At 42.8% G+C, this 20,118-nt stretch overlaps 1 protein-coding gene across 3 annotated transcripts in view; it reads right to left on the reverse strand.

Annotated features, from left to right (window-relative positions):
* LOC149371602 (cell adhesion molecule Dscam1-like) overlaps positions 1–20,118 on the reverse strand; it is a 246,127-nt gene that overhangs the window by 64,986 nt on the left and 161,023 nt on the right. For all 3 annotated transcript variants that reach the window (XM_089565866.1, XM_089565864.1, XM_089565865.1), the window contains 3 exons: positions 14,476–14,637; positions 7,766–7,912; positions 1,747–1,864 (listed from right to left, as the gene is read on the reverse strand). In XM_089565866.1, coding sequence (XP_089421992.1) covers positions 1,747–1,864; positions 7,766–7,912; positions 14,476–14,637 — 427 coding nt within the window. The remainder of the gene's footprint in view (positions 1–1,746; positions 1,865–7,765; positions 7,913–14,475; positions 14,638–20,118) is intronic.

The following is a 20,118-nucleotide window of genomic DNA, read 5'->3' on the forward strand; positions in this document are numbered from 1 at the left end:
TCGGTGGATGGAAGCGATTCCGGGTGAGATACGAAGACGCGAAAGCATTTACGGCGTTTTCTTCTTGAAAGAGATATTTTAGACATATTTGTTTTCGCCTCACCACGGTCAGAAACTTCGAAAAGACACTAGGAAACTGGCCAGATACTTGTCAGTATTCTGAATCAAATTTCTTTCAGACTTTGCGGCAAGGTTGAACGTAGACTTATATTCTCAGGCCTCCTACTTACGCAGATCGACTTTGTAAATACAAAAAAGAATATTTACAAATAGAAACGTCGTAATTAAACATCAATTGCAACGATGTTTATTATAAAATTTATCGGTGATTACCAAATTTCGTGTGGCCATATGAATGGCGCATGAAGGAACTTGTTGTCCTTTGCTTTATCCTTAGATATCTCTCTTTCAATAAATAATGACATTTAGGCTCTTCCCAGACAGGTAGGTTGAATGGCAATTGTTTTATTCGTCCTGTTCTTTACGTAATAAGTTCTTGTGCCTGTGAAACACTGCCGCCTCTTTTGTGGTAAATATTAAAGTCACTGAGCGAAACAAAATTATCGCATTCTAGAACAGGATATTTTGTTAAGTCCGGATCATCAGCGAATAGGAACGCACGGGTATTGCTCTCGATGAAGCCTGTAAAGTACCTGTATCACCCATTGCTAGACATTTTTGCACTGTAGTCAAAGCTACGAGCACGACGCGGCGGTTCCGGCAAGGTTTCGGACTTCAAGCTCCAAGCAGAAACCAAGAGAGGGCTAGGAACCATCGCCTAGGGCACGTAGCATCCAAATTCTGATGCGAATTGTTTTGTGCACTGCATTCGTTGAGCACGGATCTGAAAGTTGTCGAAAAAACTGTTATCCCTGCTGGGATTTTATTGCGTTACGGGCAGTAGTGTACTTTTTTGCTGGTTCTTGACCAAACTAGTAAGCCTACTGTTGGCCGCAGCCATGTTAGAGGACAGCATTCTGGGTTAGTTGGAACACCTGATTCTTTTAAAGAGAACTAAAATTATCGTAAATGGACCTTTTTATCTGTGTCCTTTTAAGCAGGTGTTCACCACGGGCAAAGTCGTACCGCTGAACTTTACTTTTGCAACTAAAGAAATGGATTATATTGCACAGCGAGGAATATATAGATTGCGCTAAAAATGCACTAGGCCTTTTTTATGTTATTTTTTTGAAAAATAACGTAAAACAGCTACGAAGGAGGCAACACCTCCGTGCTTCTTTTCCGGGAGAGTATTTTCTGCAAGCATTTCTGAAAAACGAGCCGTGCCTCGAAACGGCCGCATTTTACACGCAGTACACTTTCTTTCGCAACGGAAATGAAACTGCGAGACTGCCAGGTAAGCCAGTAATCTTGCGAAAAGCGCCACTGACAGATGGCTTCAAAACAAGCCTTGTAAGTAGATTGGGTCTAAGAATATTCAAATTGAACATTACGTATAACTACACATCAAACTTATATATCTTACCAAGCAGTATTCTTTCCGCAGTAAATTCAGGTCTGGTCGGTTTCGCTATTTTCTTTTTACACTTCGTGTTTTTAAATTATGTTGTGTAACATGAAGTGATTATTTCTCAGTAGCGGCGTTATACAAAAGACGAAAAGAACTATCTATTTAACCCAATACGGTACACAAGCACATGAAATAAAGGCGGAAAGAAGAGTGAAACAGGTGAAAGCACAAATGACAACATTTAGAAATAAAAAAAAAAGTTCGAAGAAACGCACCTATATCCTGGCACTGGAAAACCTTCCGCGACGCAGAGCAAATCGACGTTTTGACCCGGATCCGTGAGCACACGGCTGCTGCGATGCACGATGGATGGCATCTGCATAGCCACGGGCTCTGCGGGAAAGAGAGAAGATGGTGGAGGGGGAAATGTAAGCACGAGAGCACGAGAGAAGAGTTTCTTCTACGACAAACTGCACACAGTGCCCTCTTCATTAACTACTTTAATAATTTACTGCGGAAATTTTGAAGATATAAGAAATAAAAACCGCTACCTTCACTTTACGCCAGCTGATGTACCTACAACATAAAGCCGATATTAAAATTTTTCTTGCAGCGCTAAAACTTGATCCGTCGGTATGTCACCCAAATAGGAACAGTAAGCTTTTGTTTTTTAATTTTCTACACCTATTTAGATTTGATGCGAACACCTAATACAAGGAATCTAACTAGCACAATGGCGCAGAAACTGTGAACAATGTTTTATATAAGAAATGTGCTCCTGTTTTTCTAGCAACACTTCTCAAAAAATGAGAGTTGAGGAAATGTTGGCCTCTAGGCACAAGTCGCATTTTTCCCCCAATCTTTCTATATAGATCACAGATTCACGGAAAACACGTTAAACAGAGCGCGCTGGATGCTGAAAACTTGTTGCCCTGAAAATGTATATTTATTCTCCAGTGAATAAGGAGTACGCGACGTGCAACTGGTTTGTTTTCGATACCAAACAGTGGGTAGTAAAGGGTTATGCTTGGCTGGTGAGAAGGTCATGTGGATTGCGTATTATGTTACCCTGGTCTCTAGACTTTCCAATCTTGATTCACAAAGGCGGCAAAAGTGGCCCATGTGATTTTAGCACAAGAATGTTTCGCATCTGCTGCAGTGCATAATATCGGCGTATAATAATTACTGAAGGAGTGAGTTCAAGCCATTGTTTTTCTGGTTTCAAAAAAATGGCTGAGCCTTAGCTAAGGTTAAGCCTAGTCAGATGCGAAGCATATTGATGGCTAGGCTTGATAATACATGGCTTTCCTTGGTTGTATACTTGGTCATTTTAATACAACCACTAGAAGTGTAGCAAGGATTGCCGTGGCAGCTATATACGGGATCATCGGTGAATTCAATGCAGAGTGTACAACCGCTGCCCCAGCACCGGCTACAACAGCATTCTTGGCACTCATGGAAAGTACATTGAAAAGCTGAGGCAAGCTCAGCTTTATACCGCTGCTGTAGCGTCACGTGGTCAGCTGCAGCGCCTCTGATGTGGAGCCTCCACCACCGCGGCCGACCGCGCGAGCCGGCAGCCCATCATCATCATCATCATCATCAAAACGTTTATTTCCACCGAAATGAGACTCCTTTTTGGACCCCCCATCTCTCCTCTGCTGTGACGTCATTTTGTCACGTGGTCGGCCGCCGCGCCTCTGATGTGGAGCCTCCACCGCCGCGGCTGACCGCGCGAGCCGGCAGCCCATCTCTCCTCTGCTGTGACGTGATGGTGTCACGTGGTGTCACGTGGTCACGCTAAAGGTCAATGGTAGCTCCACCGCCGCGCTCGACGGGCTGTAGTGTAGCTTTAGTAGTATGCTTCGCATAAAAGTGATTTTACTATTATTACACATCACTACCGGAGGTTCAGTACTACCACAGATTCAGTACATGTGGAGGCATCGGGCTAAAAACGTGTCTTTACAAAAACATACTGTTTACGGTAATCTTATTTTACTGCTTTCAATTTTTTGGGCACCGCAAGCCCCGCTGTGCATATATATTTTTCTTCCAAGCGGCGTACGCAACCATGAGAATAAATATGTGCTTTACTCGTCAGTCAGGTTTTAATGCACTGATTCCGGAGGTGCATCAACGAAGCAGTAAGGCCACTTGTTACGGGGAAAACATGTGGATATTGTTTTATGTAAGTTGAGGTCAGGCCTTTTATTATAGGAGAAAAATGAATTCCAGAAAACCAAGTAAAAGTAAACAAGTATGTTTAGGGCTTCTTTTCAATAATCTATTCGTGCCTGCTAGTGTTCTACACTAACCGGCATCCCTAAATTAAAAAAACTAGTTTGTTACCCTTGAACGCGGGTGCATTACAGTAAATATTCTTCAAATCTGCTTGTTTTTTTTTTGTATTTGCATATCGTGTGCTTGAATTTCGGACCTTTTCTGGACTGAAATGGTACTAGTTTTGGTTGCAGACTTGTAAAGGGGTAGAACATTTCAAATAATGGTATCTGTGCATGAGCAGTGAAAAAAGCTCATTCATGGAAATTTCGAATTTTCCTCAAAGAATATTACCTTGATATTATTTTTTTAATCGAAGGTACGCATGATTAAGAGTTCAGAAGTTGATGTACTTCTTAAAAACAGGTATTATGTATTCAGTTCTCAGGTCTTTTAAAGGAGTAAACTAAATCCAATTAAGAGTTTTGTAAAATAACATATGACCGAACTGGCTGAAATAAGAAATCATAATTGCAGAACTGGTGACATGAAATATGAAAAGAAATGACTATTAGGTTGAGAACAAGCATGTTTTTTTTTTAAGATGTGAACTCTGCAAAGAATTTACAGAGCGTTTTAACTCCAGTTTCATTTAGAACTGTATGACTAGCAGTGTGGCCTAATGCGCTCAGCAGATAATTTATTCAATCCGGTGCGAAATATAGTCTTCGCTTTGTGGCTCATTTTGACTCACATTTTTCTCATGTTCGCACGTATGTGTATTAGACAATTAGACAATGTATATTAGACATATACATTGCATAATTATGAACGGCCTTTCTACTCATAATTAGCGTATTTTATTCTTGTCCTGAAAGCTCTCTATCATTCCCGCTGCGCTTTCATTTATTAGTAGTTTCACTGCGTGACCACAGCTTTAAGCGAAAACATATTGAGTAATATAAATTGATCAACACCACAAAATAAATAAATTAATTAAAAATCCCCTGTGCCCCTTGGTTTCTGTGGCTGTTGGCTTCTCTCACACTTCTTATTACGTTATGCAAACGTTTTCTTAGGCTATGTCTCAATCCTGTTGTTCTGCACCTCTCTTTATTGCTTCGCGAAACATTTATTCCCTTTTTAACTATTTCCTCACTGCGGGGAACCAGTAAATATTACCTGCTCTGAAGAGCCGCTTTTTGCGAGTCCTAACGTGGAAATCCCCCTGCTAAAAGAAGCAGCGAAACCCGTAATTGAAGAAAGGTCTTGGTTTTCGCTTTACTGAAATCACGGGTTCGCCAGGAGCAAGCAGAAATAAAAGGAAGAAGATATTTTTTGACAGACTAGCGAGGAAATAGCAGGTGACAGAAACATCTGTCGTTCAGTGCAGGTCTTGTCTGTCGAAGAAAGGGAAGGGAAAGCGCCTTGTTGGTGTCGTAGTGAGACGCGAGGCGGACAGCTGACTTGATTGATGTCCGGGTTACGAGTGGCCCAAACAAAAAACATGGATAGCATGCGCGCTGAAGCATGTTAGGCGGAAGAAAATACATAAATATGTGATTTCGCCATTGCATGAGAGTAAACGAAGAAAGAAAGGTGTCCCAGATAGCCCGTTCTGATGTCAGGAACTATATGCGGAGGCGTCTTGATTAATGCTCCCCCGAGGTAGCTGTGTCTTATTTCAGTAGCATTATTGGCTGGACTCCCGGTAACGCATAACAGAGGAGATTTTCGCATGAATTTCTGAATAAGTGAAACATCGCAAGAATTAAAACGGCCTCGAATGAATTTCTATGTATAACTGAAGAGTTGGTATTAGTCAGAGTTAATTTAAACTTAACAAGTGCTTTCATCGTAGCTATTGTAGTGCCGTCTTTGACACGTCGAGGTAAATATTGAACGGTGTGCAGCACCCCGCAACTACGACCGCTTTTTGCAGGCTGTTAAGCTTGATATGATTGTTGGCTAGTCTAATGTCAAAACCGTAATTATTTTGTCTTATGACGAGGATAATAAAAGTAATGTTAGTAGATAAAAGTAAAGCCCAGAGAAAATCTAATTTTTAGCGGGCACTTGCGAACAAAACTCTAATGTCTCCCTACAGTCTTTTTGACACTTTTACCGTCAGGTGTGCAGAATAAATGTTTGTTTTTCATTGCCCTTGCTTGAATTTGGTGAGCTTCAATATTTTTATTTTCGGAGGCATGATCGTGATGAAGAGAATCTTCAGCTTATTGTTTTTTTTTATGGTTAGGATGGTTATCGTTCTAATCTTCAAAATCTATTCACTCATTGCTGTTAACACACTGCCACCATCATGATTTATTCTCCACAAAAGTTACGCTTAAAAGCGCTGATGTGTCACTGGCGAAAACGAGGCAGCCTAAGTGGGTAATGGCATATTTCTGCGTGGCTGTTTGTCAGAAGAGAAAGGAGAATGAAGTCAGTGACACGCATCTGGTGTTGCTCTCGCGTGTGCTTTTCATTTGCCTTTAGTATGTACAGGTGAGTAGCAACCTCTCCCTCCCGATTCTTGGCCGATCCCCCAGTGTGGGTATGTGCCATCTTCTCAAAGGCTAATAATAACAACAACATCTTCGCATTCCTGTAAAATGCAGTAAAGGTGACAGATTGCGCTGAGTGCGCGTCCGATCGACTCTACCGAACTCTGTGCAGCTGTGGGGGACCGCTAAGACCCAGCAAAGCTATACCGGTCTCTATATTTATTGTTTCCGCTGCGGGAGCAATTCCGGCCCGAAAGACGTATGTATACAAATGAATTATAATAATCAAAACTGTTTCCTCGCTGTGTCATAGCATCCGCTCGCAGTATAAGTGTGAGTGTAACAAGATTTCTTGAACGGCATATCATTTTGCCAATAAGAAATAAACTAACACCGATGGTGCATTTACCACTGAAGCACACACAATGTGCATTGCAAATTTCGCATCTCTTACGGAATTATAAGAAAAGGAGGGCGAGAAAACGCCGTAATTTAATCAAAGTACGACTTGAAACATTTTGGAACAAACGTTTTGCAGCTGAATCGTGTGTAGGTTTGGGAGACATGAAAAAATAAAAGTGGTGGCAGTTGCACAGTTTGGTGCATCAGAGCAGGCCGTGAACGAGAGTACAATTATTGTTTTAAAGGTGTTGTTCAAATATGCCAAATAAGTGTCGTTATATCGCGCAGCCAGCACTTTGAATTAGAACTGCCATTGGTGCCTGCTGGATTCGCATGGAAACTGCATCTGCAGCTTGGATAAGAGTTTCTCCACTTGACTGCAGATTTTTTTGTAAACACGGTCAGTGAGCTTCGGGTACGGGAATTGTAAACATTTCAAGAGTGTTTATTTAAATTTGCTCTGAGTGGAAATTCTTGTGTACTGGTGCGAGGCACTTAACATTGTAGTCGCTATCGACTTTGTGCACCTTCAGGATTTTTTATCCTTCGCGGCTTAAGCATGATTTCCTGCAGTCGAATTAGTCTGCGACGACAGGGATTAAATTAGCATGCGTCGTTTTTGTTGCTAAGCGCTACGAAACCCAAGATCAGGGGCAGTCCGGATAGCTTTCACAACAAAACTTTATATTTTTAACCTTGCAGTAAATGCTGGTGAGTGTAAACTTTTCGCACCTGAGCAAAGAGACAAGTCTTTGACAATAAAAAAATCTGCTTTCTTGGACATCCTGTTTAAATTTCGGTGAGTCCGGCTTATTGTAAGATACTGTTGTGAAATAGTGATGGGGTACGTCAAATTATCCCCCGAGGTTTGAAGCTCTTGCTTATAAAGTATGTCCTGCACTCGTACCTAGTACGTATGACCACCTTAGAAACCAAAAGGGTGCATATCTGACAATAAAGAGCAGAAAACTACAAGCGTCTCAAGGAGGAAACTAGGGATACGTTGATTGTTTCATAAATATATTCAAGTTAAAAAATCCGCTCTCCTCAAATTTCAGAACCTGAGTCTAATACCCCTTCTCGGTTAGGGACCGGAACTCAAACGTGCTTCGTATCACTCCATTCAGAGTCCCAAGGAGATGCCTTTTTTGAGAGCACCAACCTCTGAGGAGAAGGCGCACGAAGTTGATGCTCGTCTTCTTTCTTCGGGTCAGCGTGTTCTCCGTATGGCAGCGGTAGCGAAGAAGCTCTTCGGCATCCCGAGCTTCCCTGATGTACAGCTGACCGTCGTTGGTCACCACATAGTCGTCTGCATTGAAGAAGAATGTTGCACTGTAACCAACTGATTATTTTTTTCGGGCAGTCAAAATTTGCAGTCACGCAATGCAACGAATAGATCACACAACTGAAGCAAATATAAGGCAGAGACAGCTTGGACTGCTTACGTACACAAATACGAACCCATTACGAATCCTGCAGGCGCTGACACCCACCTATACACAAGTGCTCGTATAGCACCACCCTGAACGCTGCACGACGAATTGTTGAATGGCAGTTTTCATGCGAAGATTGTTCTTTGAAGAAAGGAAATGGCGCAGTAACTGTCTCATATCTCGGGGAACTTTTCAACTGTGCCTTAAATGACAAGGTAAAAAGTCTGGGAAGGCATACAACGAAACGCGCATACGTCGCCGGTTAGAATTTCTGTTGCAAGCTAGCGTTCAACTTGAATAGCAAATGTAAGCTATAAGCAAAAATAAATCGTGCGACACCACCAGGAACATTGTACGAGTAATGATTGCGTGACAATTTCGGCACGAATGTTGTCGGGAAAACTGGCGCCACATGGAGTTTGGCCATTCGGAAGTATGCATAGAAGGACGACATGTATCTGGTTGTCTGAAGTCAGGGTATTTGGCGCGATGTCCGCACCATACAACCACTTGATTGCGTCGCCTTTATTTTCTTGGCATCGCTTGTATTTCCTCTATCATTCGCGAGTACTCACACTAACACACATGCCGCCGGCTTTTCACGTAATGGAAGTAGTAATGATTTTTCATTAAGAAGCACGTCAACGCAGATAAATACGCGCCACTGCAATACTATTCGCTGTTTTATAAAAAGAAATTCTTTACTAGATTTCATTAGTGGCCTGCAAACTTGCGGCTTCTCTATGTAAAAAAAAATACAGTGTCATTTGAAGTGTCTGAATTCGGCGACATCTGAAAAGCTCATGTAATGTTGCTGAATTTGTTGTTGACGTTATACCGGCCAAGGAATTTTTGCAGTCGTATTTATGCACGCCTATGGGACGTCTCCGCATAATATTTGAGTCAACACACTCGATAAATCGAATGCAACCAAGACCAGGCTCTCCACGTCTGCCGATATTGACTTTGCGCTTGGCATGGAATACAGAACTGCTTTTGGGGCAGCCGTAGCCTCTATGCTTCTTTTCCTTTGCCTGCTCGGTTTAAGAATGGATTACTGTTCGTAAAAGCTGCTCACAAAGAATTTCAGTTCCCACCGCCTATTTCGACTACTGAGGGACATCTAGAACGCAAAGTATAGGCTAGAAACAGTGTTTCCTCCACATTTGAACTTAATGCATAATGCGTTCTGACTTTAGATCCCTTTTGCATCCTGTCATTAAAGATATATTTCGTGTAAGATGGCCCAGTAAGAGACTCCCTTTCAACCACTTCCAGGTGACTTCTGTTCTGTTCTTCCTTTTTGTTTTCGAGCTTTTCTTATTTTGTGTTGTTCTATGGAAATGTGTTTAATTTCCATACTTTCATACGCAGTACCTCCATTATTGCTTCATTTATAACCCTCACATCTTCCAAATGAAACTTAGTGAAGCTACATAGAACAAACAAGTAAAATAGTCACATCCCTTTTATCAACTGCCCACAAAGAAAGCTGATGCAGCAGCGGTGCCGAGGCTTTGTACACTGCTCTCAGCAAGAAAAAAAATTTTCCTTTCACTCTTCCTCTATTTCTCGCCGGCTGCTCTGTTCCCGCATCAATAAGAGAAGAAGTAATAACCGGCTGCACCTCAGGCTGCTCTGCGGTGACGACAGGCAGCGCGATGCGCATTTCTATGAATTCCTGAGTAGAGTACGCCACCATGGCTCGCATCGCCAGCCACGCCGCTGTGGCTCTAATGAAAAATAACGAACAGAAAATAGCCGAGCCGTACCTTGGCAATAAGATGAAGGTGTGTTAGTGCACTTCTTTGAGCAGCGAATGTTCCGGATATGATTATTTTATGAGTCATCTTCAATCTCATCTTGTGTCAAGTGACTGCGATATGAGGCAATTACAGAACCCAGGCTAGGAAACGAGCTGAAATAATGCGGTCTTAAACTTTAAAGCACTGGGCATGTGGTTTCTCAAGAGCATACGGGTAGGGTAGGTGACCCATGCTTCCTACATTCCATTTCTTTGGTATAGAAAATGCATGGTGGCCTCATTACTCCGCGCCCCACAAAGGGAATCTTTCCAGCGACTGCCAGAAGTATTTTAATGGATCTGAGAGTGCACTTCGTGTTTTTGCTGTGGGCCTTTAAATAGATATATTTATAATTTTCTATGGAAGTCAGTCGCAGTTTCAAATGTAACGCGGCGCAAAACACAACTCGAATTTAACTCAAGGCAACAGCTTGAACACTGGAATCTCACTGCCAGACATTGAAAATGCGCTCTTTTTGCCTTGTTAGGCGTACGTCGGATTGTCGGCCAATTCATTTCTTTTTTTTTCGCGGAAGTGACAATAGGACAATAGGATTAACTGCCTTTCAACGCTAGCTGACTTAATACGAGGTAATTTGTGTCAGTTAAACAGTCATTATCATAACGCTTTCTGAGGAATGCAGCTTGAAAGGTCAGCTGTGACATTCTCGGACCTCCTTATGCTTGCTGAAAACAGGCTATCGCCTCTACCTGCGTCTTGCGCCAGTATTGTCTTTTCCTTCCCGACAAATGTCGAGTGCATTTGCATTTCCGAAAATGATAAAGAAAGACGTCGGGCAAAGATGCTGCTCGTGCCAGAGTAAAACGTGCGTCGCATGAAGTGTTCCGCATGCCATATAAGACGGATCCTTAAAAAGATAACCGTAAGATGATAAAAGAGAAGTTTTTTTTTGTTAAATGCACAGACTGCAATACTTTTACGACCCATTTGCTTGTGTAATTGAAGCTAAAAATGTCTTTATTGCCCACCGTACGGATGACTGCGTCATAAAGTCAACATTAAATCCACTGTCTGCTCTCGACTATAGTGAATGCTCCTCTCTACCTCTGGCGCATAAACGGAGTACGCAGACTCCTCTGAACAAGCAGCAAACCGACGTGTTGCAAAACATGGCTTTAAAGTGCGTGCCCATCTAGTTAATTTGCCAGTACCTATATTTGCGTTTAATGCTACCTAAACGAAGTACCAATAGACGAGAGTTCGCCTGTACCGATACAAGACGCCTATCCAATGTGAGATTCAAATCTTAAACTCGATTTTTTCTTTAAAGTTCCCAGTTTTCTGAATGTTACGTGGAATAAATTTCGTGCTCTCACATTTAAATTCTTGTTCAACAAGACTAGAGAGTGAGAAGCGCACATTTCCCAAAAGCTCTGCCCATTTCTGTAGCAAAAGTGCAAACGCCCAACGGAGCCTATATTGAACAAGCTTCGCCGAGGCAAAGCGACAAAATACAGAGCAAGCGGGAGTCACTAAAAAGCATCAACGGCGTGTAATACACGAAAAAAGGGAAGCAGACATCATATCCGAGAACAGCGAACACGCAGGGTCACGCCGCACCTGATCAATACCAGCTCCACGTGTGGAGAGGACGAGTGGAGCGACGGCCTGTTTACAAAGTGCTCGAACAATAAGCGCAAAGATGAAAGCGTGCCCCACAAAGCCGCCGCCGCTGCGGAGTCGGGTGGTCGTTAACCGCCTGGTCAGTGGCATTCGGTTGCAGCTGCTATCTTTAGGCGCGCAGTATTTTCACGAAGAGAACCAGTGACCACTAATCGTTGCTATCGCGTGTTTGACCGCGTGTTTGCTCGGGAGGTGACTGGATGGAACTTGTGAAGATAACGCGTTCAAACTATGCTGCTTGTACTCCTCACATGAGCTTGAACGGCGAACTGAAAAGAGTACCTTATCAATACGATCGATACATTTCGCACGATAAATACTTTATAAGCAGCAGACACCTGACGCGCCATCATTTAACTGTCGTTACGCTTTTAATGCATGTCACTGATTTTTTTTTCAGATATGGCGTAAGTTGGAGTCACTGACGAAGGAGTAGAGGTTAAAGTGGGATGGTTATATCCGGACAAACAAAAACGGCACCTCAGACTACAAGGACGCTTCGAAGCATAAAATGTCGCATTACTCCAGTGCGCGCCTTTTTGAGGCGCATGAATTAAGTTTAAAATTACGTAGAAGAGATGGTTGTTAAGCGGTGTATTGATTATTGGTTACTCCAAGAGTACGTAACATGATTTCCCATTTATCGTGCCTGCCGTGGAAAAGAGAGGTGGTAAGTAATAAAGGAAGTAATGGTTAGCAAAGTGACCGTCGCATGGAAAATAAAGTCAATGCAACAATCACTTCTTAAGTTTGGCCCTTTTCAAAGAGATACAAAGCTGTGGTTAGCACCTGCGTCGAAGCCCAATATGACAAGCAAAACGTAATTTAAAATTTTTCAAGCTAACGCTGGCTATATACTGCCCAATGTTAAAATGCCTTCGGTTCTAATGTACCGCGCGCTTTTACAATGCGCACCATTTCTAAATCGTAAGAATTGCTTGTAAAAATATGAGGCTGCGGTTACAGTGCGTTAGAGCTCAGCCGGAATATTTCTTCATTCACTTGGTGACATAAGGCAGGTTGTCTGCGGTATAGTTGAGAAGGAAGACTACATTCATGCCGTGCAGGTACAAGCACGGCATGCTCTAGTTGTTCAGTTTTGAAAGCCAGTTTTGCCGATAACCAAAGCTCATAAACATCGCTCGAAACACGAAATGAAAGAGCGCAAAGCAAACGGAAGAGCACAGTAGTGTCTGAGTTATGTTTTTTCAGGCCTCCTGGCTCGCTCGCCGGTTATTTATTCGCCAGAATGAACTACCACCAACTATCCGCCAACTAGCCCGGATAGCTGTTCTCGCAGAGTATGTGCGCTGGACTCTCTCACGTGGGGGCGCACTTGCATAGAAAGGTCAGAGTGTAGTGAATTTTCGAAGTAGTCAATTCAGAATTTGCAATTTCTACAGGAGCCCCAAGTTACGGCGCATTCCTGCTTGCTCACCACATTTTCTCTTAATCTTCTTCTTTACTTCAGGATCATGACGATGATGAGGAGGATCATCGAAATAAAAACAATTCTAAGGGGCTAACACTGGCGAAGCTCAGCGCGCTTCAAAGGCCATGCCACCACAATCGGCGAGGCGCCTTCGGATAGCGGGCGTTTTAAAAGAAGCAAAGATAAATATACTGAGACACGCAAGCCCCTGGCCCTGCACGCAAGCAGGCCAAAACTTCGAAAGGCTGCCTTTGGACCGTCTTCGCATTAAACAGGGCTGACCCCATTCGCAAAAAAAGCAAAACCTCGACTGAGCTTGTTTGCAATGCAAACGAAAGCCCTGAGGGAATTTTGACATTCGGTTCCGGGAACCGTTTATCGGCTTGCGCCTTTCTGCTTCCTCTTTTGTGTTTTATTTTCATTCTTTTTTTCTCAATCTCTCTGAAGCTTAGGTTTTCGGTATTTGAAAGCTCGGATGAATGTTTTTCATTTCTCTTTCCGAGTGATAATAAAGTAAGAAAGTTACTTGAAGAAAACTGGAAATGGGATGTGACTGTACGAAATACGGCCGGCAAAAAGAAAGCAATTGGACGCTGTGAATAATATTCCTAGACAGGAAACATCAACTGCGAGAACCAATTCTAGGAACTACAGCGGCGCTTGGAGTGCCTAAATGGTGCGTATTGTACGCCTTGAAAGAAACAGAGCGCAAAGAGAGGAGGAAAAATAAAACTACAAAAGTTTACAAACGCAAAGAAGGCGAGAAAAAAAAGTCTGTGGAAGTCTTTGCACCACGTTCTTAAAAAGCTTGAGAATGAAAGCGCCATTTAGGTTCCAAGACAGCTATAATCGAGGCAGCTCTTTGGAGAATAATGTTTGACCTTCCGTTACCCAAGCAGCCGACATACGAAGAAATAAGTTGCCTGGAAACGCAGTCATTTTTGTTTCTTAGTTTATTTGCCTGGAAACGCAGTCATTTTTGTTTCTTAGTTTATTTTACTTCTTGAGCCATCATTTTCTCGCTTCCAACCAGGCAAAAGAGAAATAAAAGAGGCAATCTTGTCTCCTTTCCTCCTCCGAATGCATTTTCCGGAAACGGGCATAAAATGAATCAACAGCACAGCTTCGTGTTCGCACTTAAGCAACCTCTAAAAAAGCTCTCTTGTAGTTATATTTAAACATTCTACATCTTTGCCTTCTGTACGGTTCAATCTTCTTTCTCAGCATTCTGAATACGTCGGTCCCGTCTTTATGAGGTTTGTTCACGAGAGGTTCTCGAAAAGTTCTAAAGGCGGTCGTCTAAGAGCACAAAATCTTCTAATTTGCATACGCCTCGCGGTTGGGTAAATCTCATGGTTGAAGCTTGGAAACAACCACATGCTTAGAAATAGTGCTGAGAGCACACAACCCAATGGCCTAGAATATTTATCCAAATGTGACTATGGAACTATCCTGTAACTCTAATGTTCATGAACACCCACATAACAAAATGACCAGCGCTGAAGTTGAATGTAGAAGTTAGAAATTAAAACCATCGCAGCAGTGTATAGGCACTTACCTCCATGAGTATTCTTGGTGATGACGTAACCGTCGACCCGTTGCCATGACGTCACGAAAACGTGGTCTGCCAGGTGACTAGGGATGGGGCACTGCAGCAGAACCGGATTGCCGGTGACAACGTGCTTGTCCGAGAATCTTATGTCGTAGTTGGTGTCGAGGACTGCGTGGAAAGAAAACGACAAAAAAAAACGGATAAGTATGATGGCTGAAGACGCGTATTTAATGACTCAATAATAACACGCAGGATTATAGTGAAGATCATTTTGCTGTTTTTACTTTTGCTACAGACGGTAGAGCGGAGGGGAAATTTTCATTTAAATTTAAGCACTGGGCGGAGAGAGTCAATGGAAGAGAAGAGTACTCCCTAGCAAATAAATGTTGTACTCTATGCAAGCTAGAACACCATTCTTTCATCATTATTGGTATCAGTTCGATTCAAGACCTTCCTTACTACATTAGATCTAACACCTTAGTCTTATATCGTTTATAAATATCTGCAGCACCTTAATTAAAGCGCATTTGATTTTCCATTTCCTTAAACCTAGAACATGATCCATAAAACACACCTAATTATTCTTCTCAAACATCGGCTGATCATTAATTCTACTTTAACCGTTGACTTAGATGACCTGAAACCTACAATACTGTACAAAGAAAGCAGCACCGTCAGCCACTCTCCGTTCTCATTGTCACCAGCACTGGTAGAGTGCACTTCTACATTATGTGGGCCGACGTTGACAAATAGTGCGTCTTACGGGCTGTCGGTTGTTACGCACCTAAGTGGTACAGATGTGTCGGGCGTCCAGAACAGTAATGCTTCCAAGCCCGGTAACATGAGCCTGCAAATGCAGCATCCTGTCCTCTCTCTAAATTACAGCCAGAGCCGAACAGCACGCCCCTGCAGACAGGCTAAACCACGGTAATACTGAATGTCTCAGAATGGCCCAGAGTTGACCACAGACCATTTGTTAGTGTTGCACACGAGCGTAGATGGCCCCTTGCTGGATGCGAAGGTGTTGCAGCGGCGCTGTTCACGTTGTTAAAACAATCGAGCTACAGACTACCGGGTGGTGCTTCGAAATAAATCACATATCATGTGCTGCAGTCAAAACATGCTGAAAACGTAAAGAAGACCAGAATAGAAACCAACTGAAAAGAAAGATGAAGGCGTCTAAAAATAATTTGTGAAGAACTTTTGACGTGGGTTCCGGGTAGAAGTGGCCATTCCATTAAAAGAACGAGGAAACGAGTCAATGGGGTCTGCTGAAGGCATTCTCAGAAAGGCACTCATTTTTTACATACTCGGTGTCCCAGCGAAAGGTGGACTAGCTTTAATCGCACTGAAACGAACTAAAGGCTGTTTAGAGCAGCGTGGCCAATTCTTCGGTATTCTTTTCGCTCTCTAAATTTATTTATTATTAAAGACCAGTTGCCTAACCTTTCAACTATTCTCTATCGGAACAAAGTATCAATTCAGAAGATGTGGATGGTGTTGAAAAATTGCCGGCTGAAATGTTACCATCAAGGTAACGTTTATATACAGTGGCTTTTTTAACGCGTTAAACGATTATTTGCGCCAGAAAAGCTTCCATATGACAGCGGTGTTATTTCAGCGTCTCAAGGCGCGTCTCAGATATCAAAGCAGGCTTTACAGTGGGCGCTGTCCCTGATATGACTTTAAGCGTGCACTGGGAACTAAGTATTCGGCACAGCAGTCGTATGGTAGCTTCCATTTGACGCTGGTAAATGAAGCTCTATAAATGGTATTCTGGTGCAAACATTGTATCCAGCTGTTTTTTAAGACGATATGTAATTTTAATTCACACTGTGTTCCTGAAGCTGACAATTAATAAGACAGCTAATTAGTCTTCACTAAAAAATTTATGCTGAAAAAAGTTCACCAGACTAGAGTCATGAAAAACTAAACTTGGTTCAGTTGGTTTTACGAGACTTCGCGGATACGTCATTCTTTAACAATGATTCGTTACCAGTAGCTGGCACAGCTGGTATTTATGCATCCTACAATAAATTTATTTTATCGTGTTTTGGATAGGAAATCTTTATCACCGCAGAATCGACTCTTAGTTGCAATGTCGTAGTTTGCGTTCCAATCTGCAATCTTTTTTTTATGGCTTATGACCTTGCCAAAAAAATTTGATTATGGCATCAGTGGCGGAGACTCTGAAGAACAAGTGTAAAAAGAGAAAAAAAAAGAGCTGCAAGCAACGCTTTTGATCAAAGACGCAGCAAAAGAAAACTCGACGCTTCAGTTCGTGCTCACCACCCAAGCTGACAAGCGACAGATGAAAGCGCTATCGTTCCCTAAATATCTCATCGCTCGGGAGGCATGAAATAAGGTTGCACATTTACATCCCGCCGAGCCAATTTCAGTTATCGGCCGCTAGCCTGCGTGAACTAGCGCTCCTCTGAACTTCACCAATAGCCCTCAGTTGAAAACGATCTGCTGCAAAATCGGGAAATATGTTCTTCCTCTCAACCTAGACGATCACTTGTAGTCCACATAGTAGATTCACAGCAGAAGTAGAAAACCTGCCATTCGTTTCAGATGAGCGGAATGTCCCGACTAGCCAGTCACTTCATAGCTCTTCCATTCAGAATTGCATCATTTACTACTTCGCCCGATACAGCCAATCCACCGCCGTGCACTCCGCTCAGGAAATCGGCTGAGCTCTCTAGAAGCATTTAAATAATCAATGCATATGACACCACATAGAGCCATTGGCAAGCTGCTACGGGCTCCCAATCATTCTCTCGCGCCGCACGTATTCCTGCGGGACATGTGCGCATGCCGTCCGCCTGGCTTCTCCCCGCCAGCATGCATCAAATATCGCCGAGTCGCAAGCAGGCACAAAACTACCCTCAATACGGCGTATGAACCCGCCGCGGTGGCTCAGTGGTTAGTGCACTCGGCTACTGAGCCGGAGTGCCCAGGTTGGAACCCGATCACTGCGGTGGCGTTTCGATGGACGCGAAACGCAAAATGGCACCTGTGTGCTGTGTGATATCAGTGCACGTTAAAGATCCCCAGGTGGTCGAAATTATTCCGGAGACCACCACTACGACACCTCTTTCTCTCTTTCTTCTTTCATTCCCTTCTTTACCCCTTCCTTATGGCGCGGTTCAGGTGTCCGCCGATATATGTGAGACAGCTACTGGGCTTTTTCCTTTCCTGAGAACCAATATTAAAAAAAGGCGTCTGGAACGTGTACCTGATGCGAAGTATTCAGGCACGTTATGCTAATGGGAACCGCCATACTTGAGGACCCTACTGAATGAAAAACCTTTCATTCATATGGATTAAATAAAATTATACTAGAGAAGGTAAAGTGCACTTTTGCCACGGCCTAACAAATCGGATCAATTGGGATTCGCTGAAAAGAAACACACTTGCGGCGTTCAGCAACACACAAATCAGCTGAATGAAAACATAAACAACTGTTCATCAAATTACGTCTAAATGACGAGAAAGCAAAAGTAAACTGGAAAGCAACAACTATTTTTATATTTCTTGCAGAGACGTAGACAACACTCGAGCTGTAAATAAGCCAGGTGCTTTCGGGTTTTTTTACATATATTTCCCATCTTATTTTGATTGCGATTTATTTATGCTTTTACAGACAGACGGGTGCTCTGCCACGGCGCGGTTTGTACATACGGCTACGGACGAGTATTTGCGTGTCTATAAACCCTTTTTATTGCAACAAAACACCCGCTGATGACTAGGAATCACTCTGATGTTCGTTCTTGTCGTTTATTTTAGGAGGGTGCATGAGACTTTAGCCACTGCATCTACGCGTTTTATTCTGCAACATTCAATAAGTGAAGTTTTTCTCATATCAGGTACGCTCAAGGGAAGGGTGGTAGGGATATCGATAGAACAGCAACGCTGTGAACACGGCGTACTATGTGAGCCTGTCAGTAGATCACCACACAGTTCAGAGGTGAGTACTTCAAAGCAGTCTCACAGATAAATCTTGTAAAGAAATATGGTAAAGCTTAGGGGAGAATACACTGCAATTTCCTGTCGTTCGTCGCACTGTTTGCAAGATCACGCGCCGTATGCTCAAATGAGTAGGCGGTAACGAAAAACGGAAAGGCGCCGTAAGTTCCTCACTCTAAGCCGTACGTGGCAGGGTGCCAGCTTCCTCATTGAGAGAATAGCATGGCGTCAAAGGGTGCTTCTGCTTAAGCAGCTCCAAACGCCACTGCCTACACAATCGCTGTGCTATACCTCACTTATAAAATGTTTTGGGACGACGGAAGAGAAGATGTATGGAGGTAAAGGTGATGTTGTTGTGCACAAATTATGAGGTAGGTGAAGAGACTTTAGAGCGTTATACGCCTAAGAAATGAATGGGCCTTGTTAGACAAATGATACTGCAGAACAGCCAAAATCACAGCGTTTGTGTGTTATAGTCGATACTGGAAATAACTTTTAGCTCTTTGCACGTAGAGACTTTTTGAGGTATATTTGAAGAAGCAGCTAAAGCTGCAAATGAGACACACGGCGTGACATTGGACACATTAAAAAAAATAGCATTGCTTGTTAGAACGATGTTAATCCTTCAATTGCAAACTTTTGCTAATGGCATAGAGCAGCGCTCATGCAAACTGCAGCCTCGCAGTAAAGCTTCACTTCAAGTGCACGACAAACATGAACGCCGCAAATGTATGCCGACAACCGGTTCCAGTTACACACCTGGAGGGTGCCGTCGTAATGATCTTGCCATCGATTAAGAAAGACACGGGGACATAGAAAATATAGTTTACAGTAGTGATGCTTGTTAAGACCCGTCTTGATATACGAAAGACTGAAAATACAGTTTTTCCTCTGCAGCATGAACATAGTCACTTGAAGTCAAAAGAGAAAACATGACTGAAACGCCAGTATATGGCTACCTTATCCAAAAGCTTTTGTTTTCTATTTTCATGCACCCATTTGTTTAATCCGGATGTTAGAAACGGCAGGTAAAGGGGGCGAGGAAGTGTTATAGAGGACAGTATTTGAGGTAGATGTGTAGAAGACGCGAAATCAACAGCCCGCTATTATCACATACAACGAAATCAACGTAACGACTAACAGACACTGCAAAGAATCTGCACAAGGACCAGTGCCACTGTGCGTTAAAAAAATGTCAAGCGTGAAGTAAACAACCTTCTTCGACATCAACAACGCTTTATAAAGAAAATCTCGAAGCGTATGTTTCGACTCATGAGGGCTAGATGAACGAAGTTGAGTTCTTTATATTCGACTAAGCCTAAACCCCTATTGTCTATGTCTTTCAACGTGCGACGTAGGTATTCGATTCTGCGCATCTATTGTACGCGACAAAGGAAAACTTATGACACCGGGAAAACATAGGCTGAACGAACAGGTCTCTCAATAATACAAACAACAGAAAAAGATGCTAAGCTATTAGATTTAAACCAGAGCATCGGGTGAAGAAAACTTTGGTCTTGTTTCAAATACAGCGCACATTTCACGCAAGCATTTTTTTTTTTCGTTTTGCCGCACAGTTCTGAACGTTTATTTTCAAGGATGAGGAAGTTTTATTTGAATTTCTTCTGGATTACACTTTGTTACAGGAAGTATGAGTATGGAGTCCTTCGCGCACATAAT

This window comes from Amblyomma mixtum, chromosome 1 (genome assembly GCF_055824585.1).
Source record: "Amblyomma mixtum isolate Tamu chromosome 1, ASM5582458v1, whole genome shotgun sequence".
In the NCBI taxonomy this organism is placed as follows: domain Eukaryota; kingdom Metazoa; phylum Arthropoda; class Arachnida; order Ixodida; family Ixodidae; genus Amblyomma; species Amblyomma mixtum.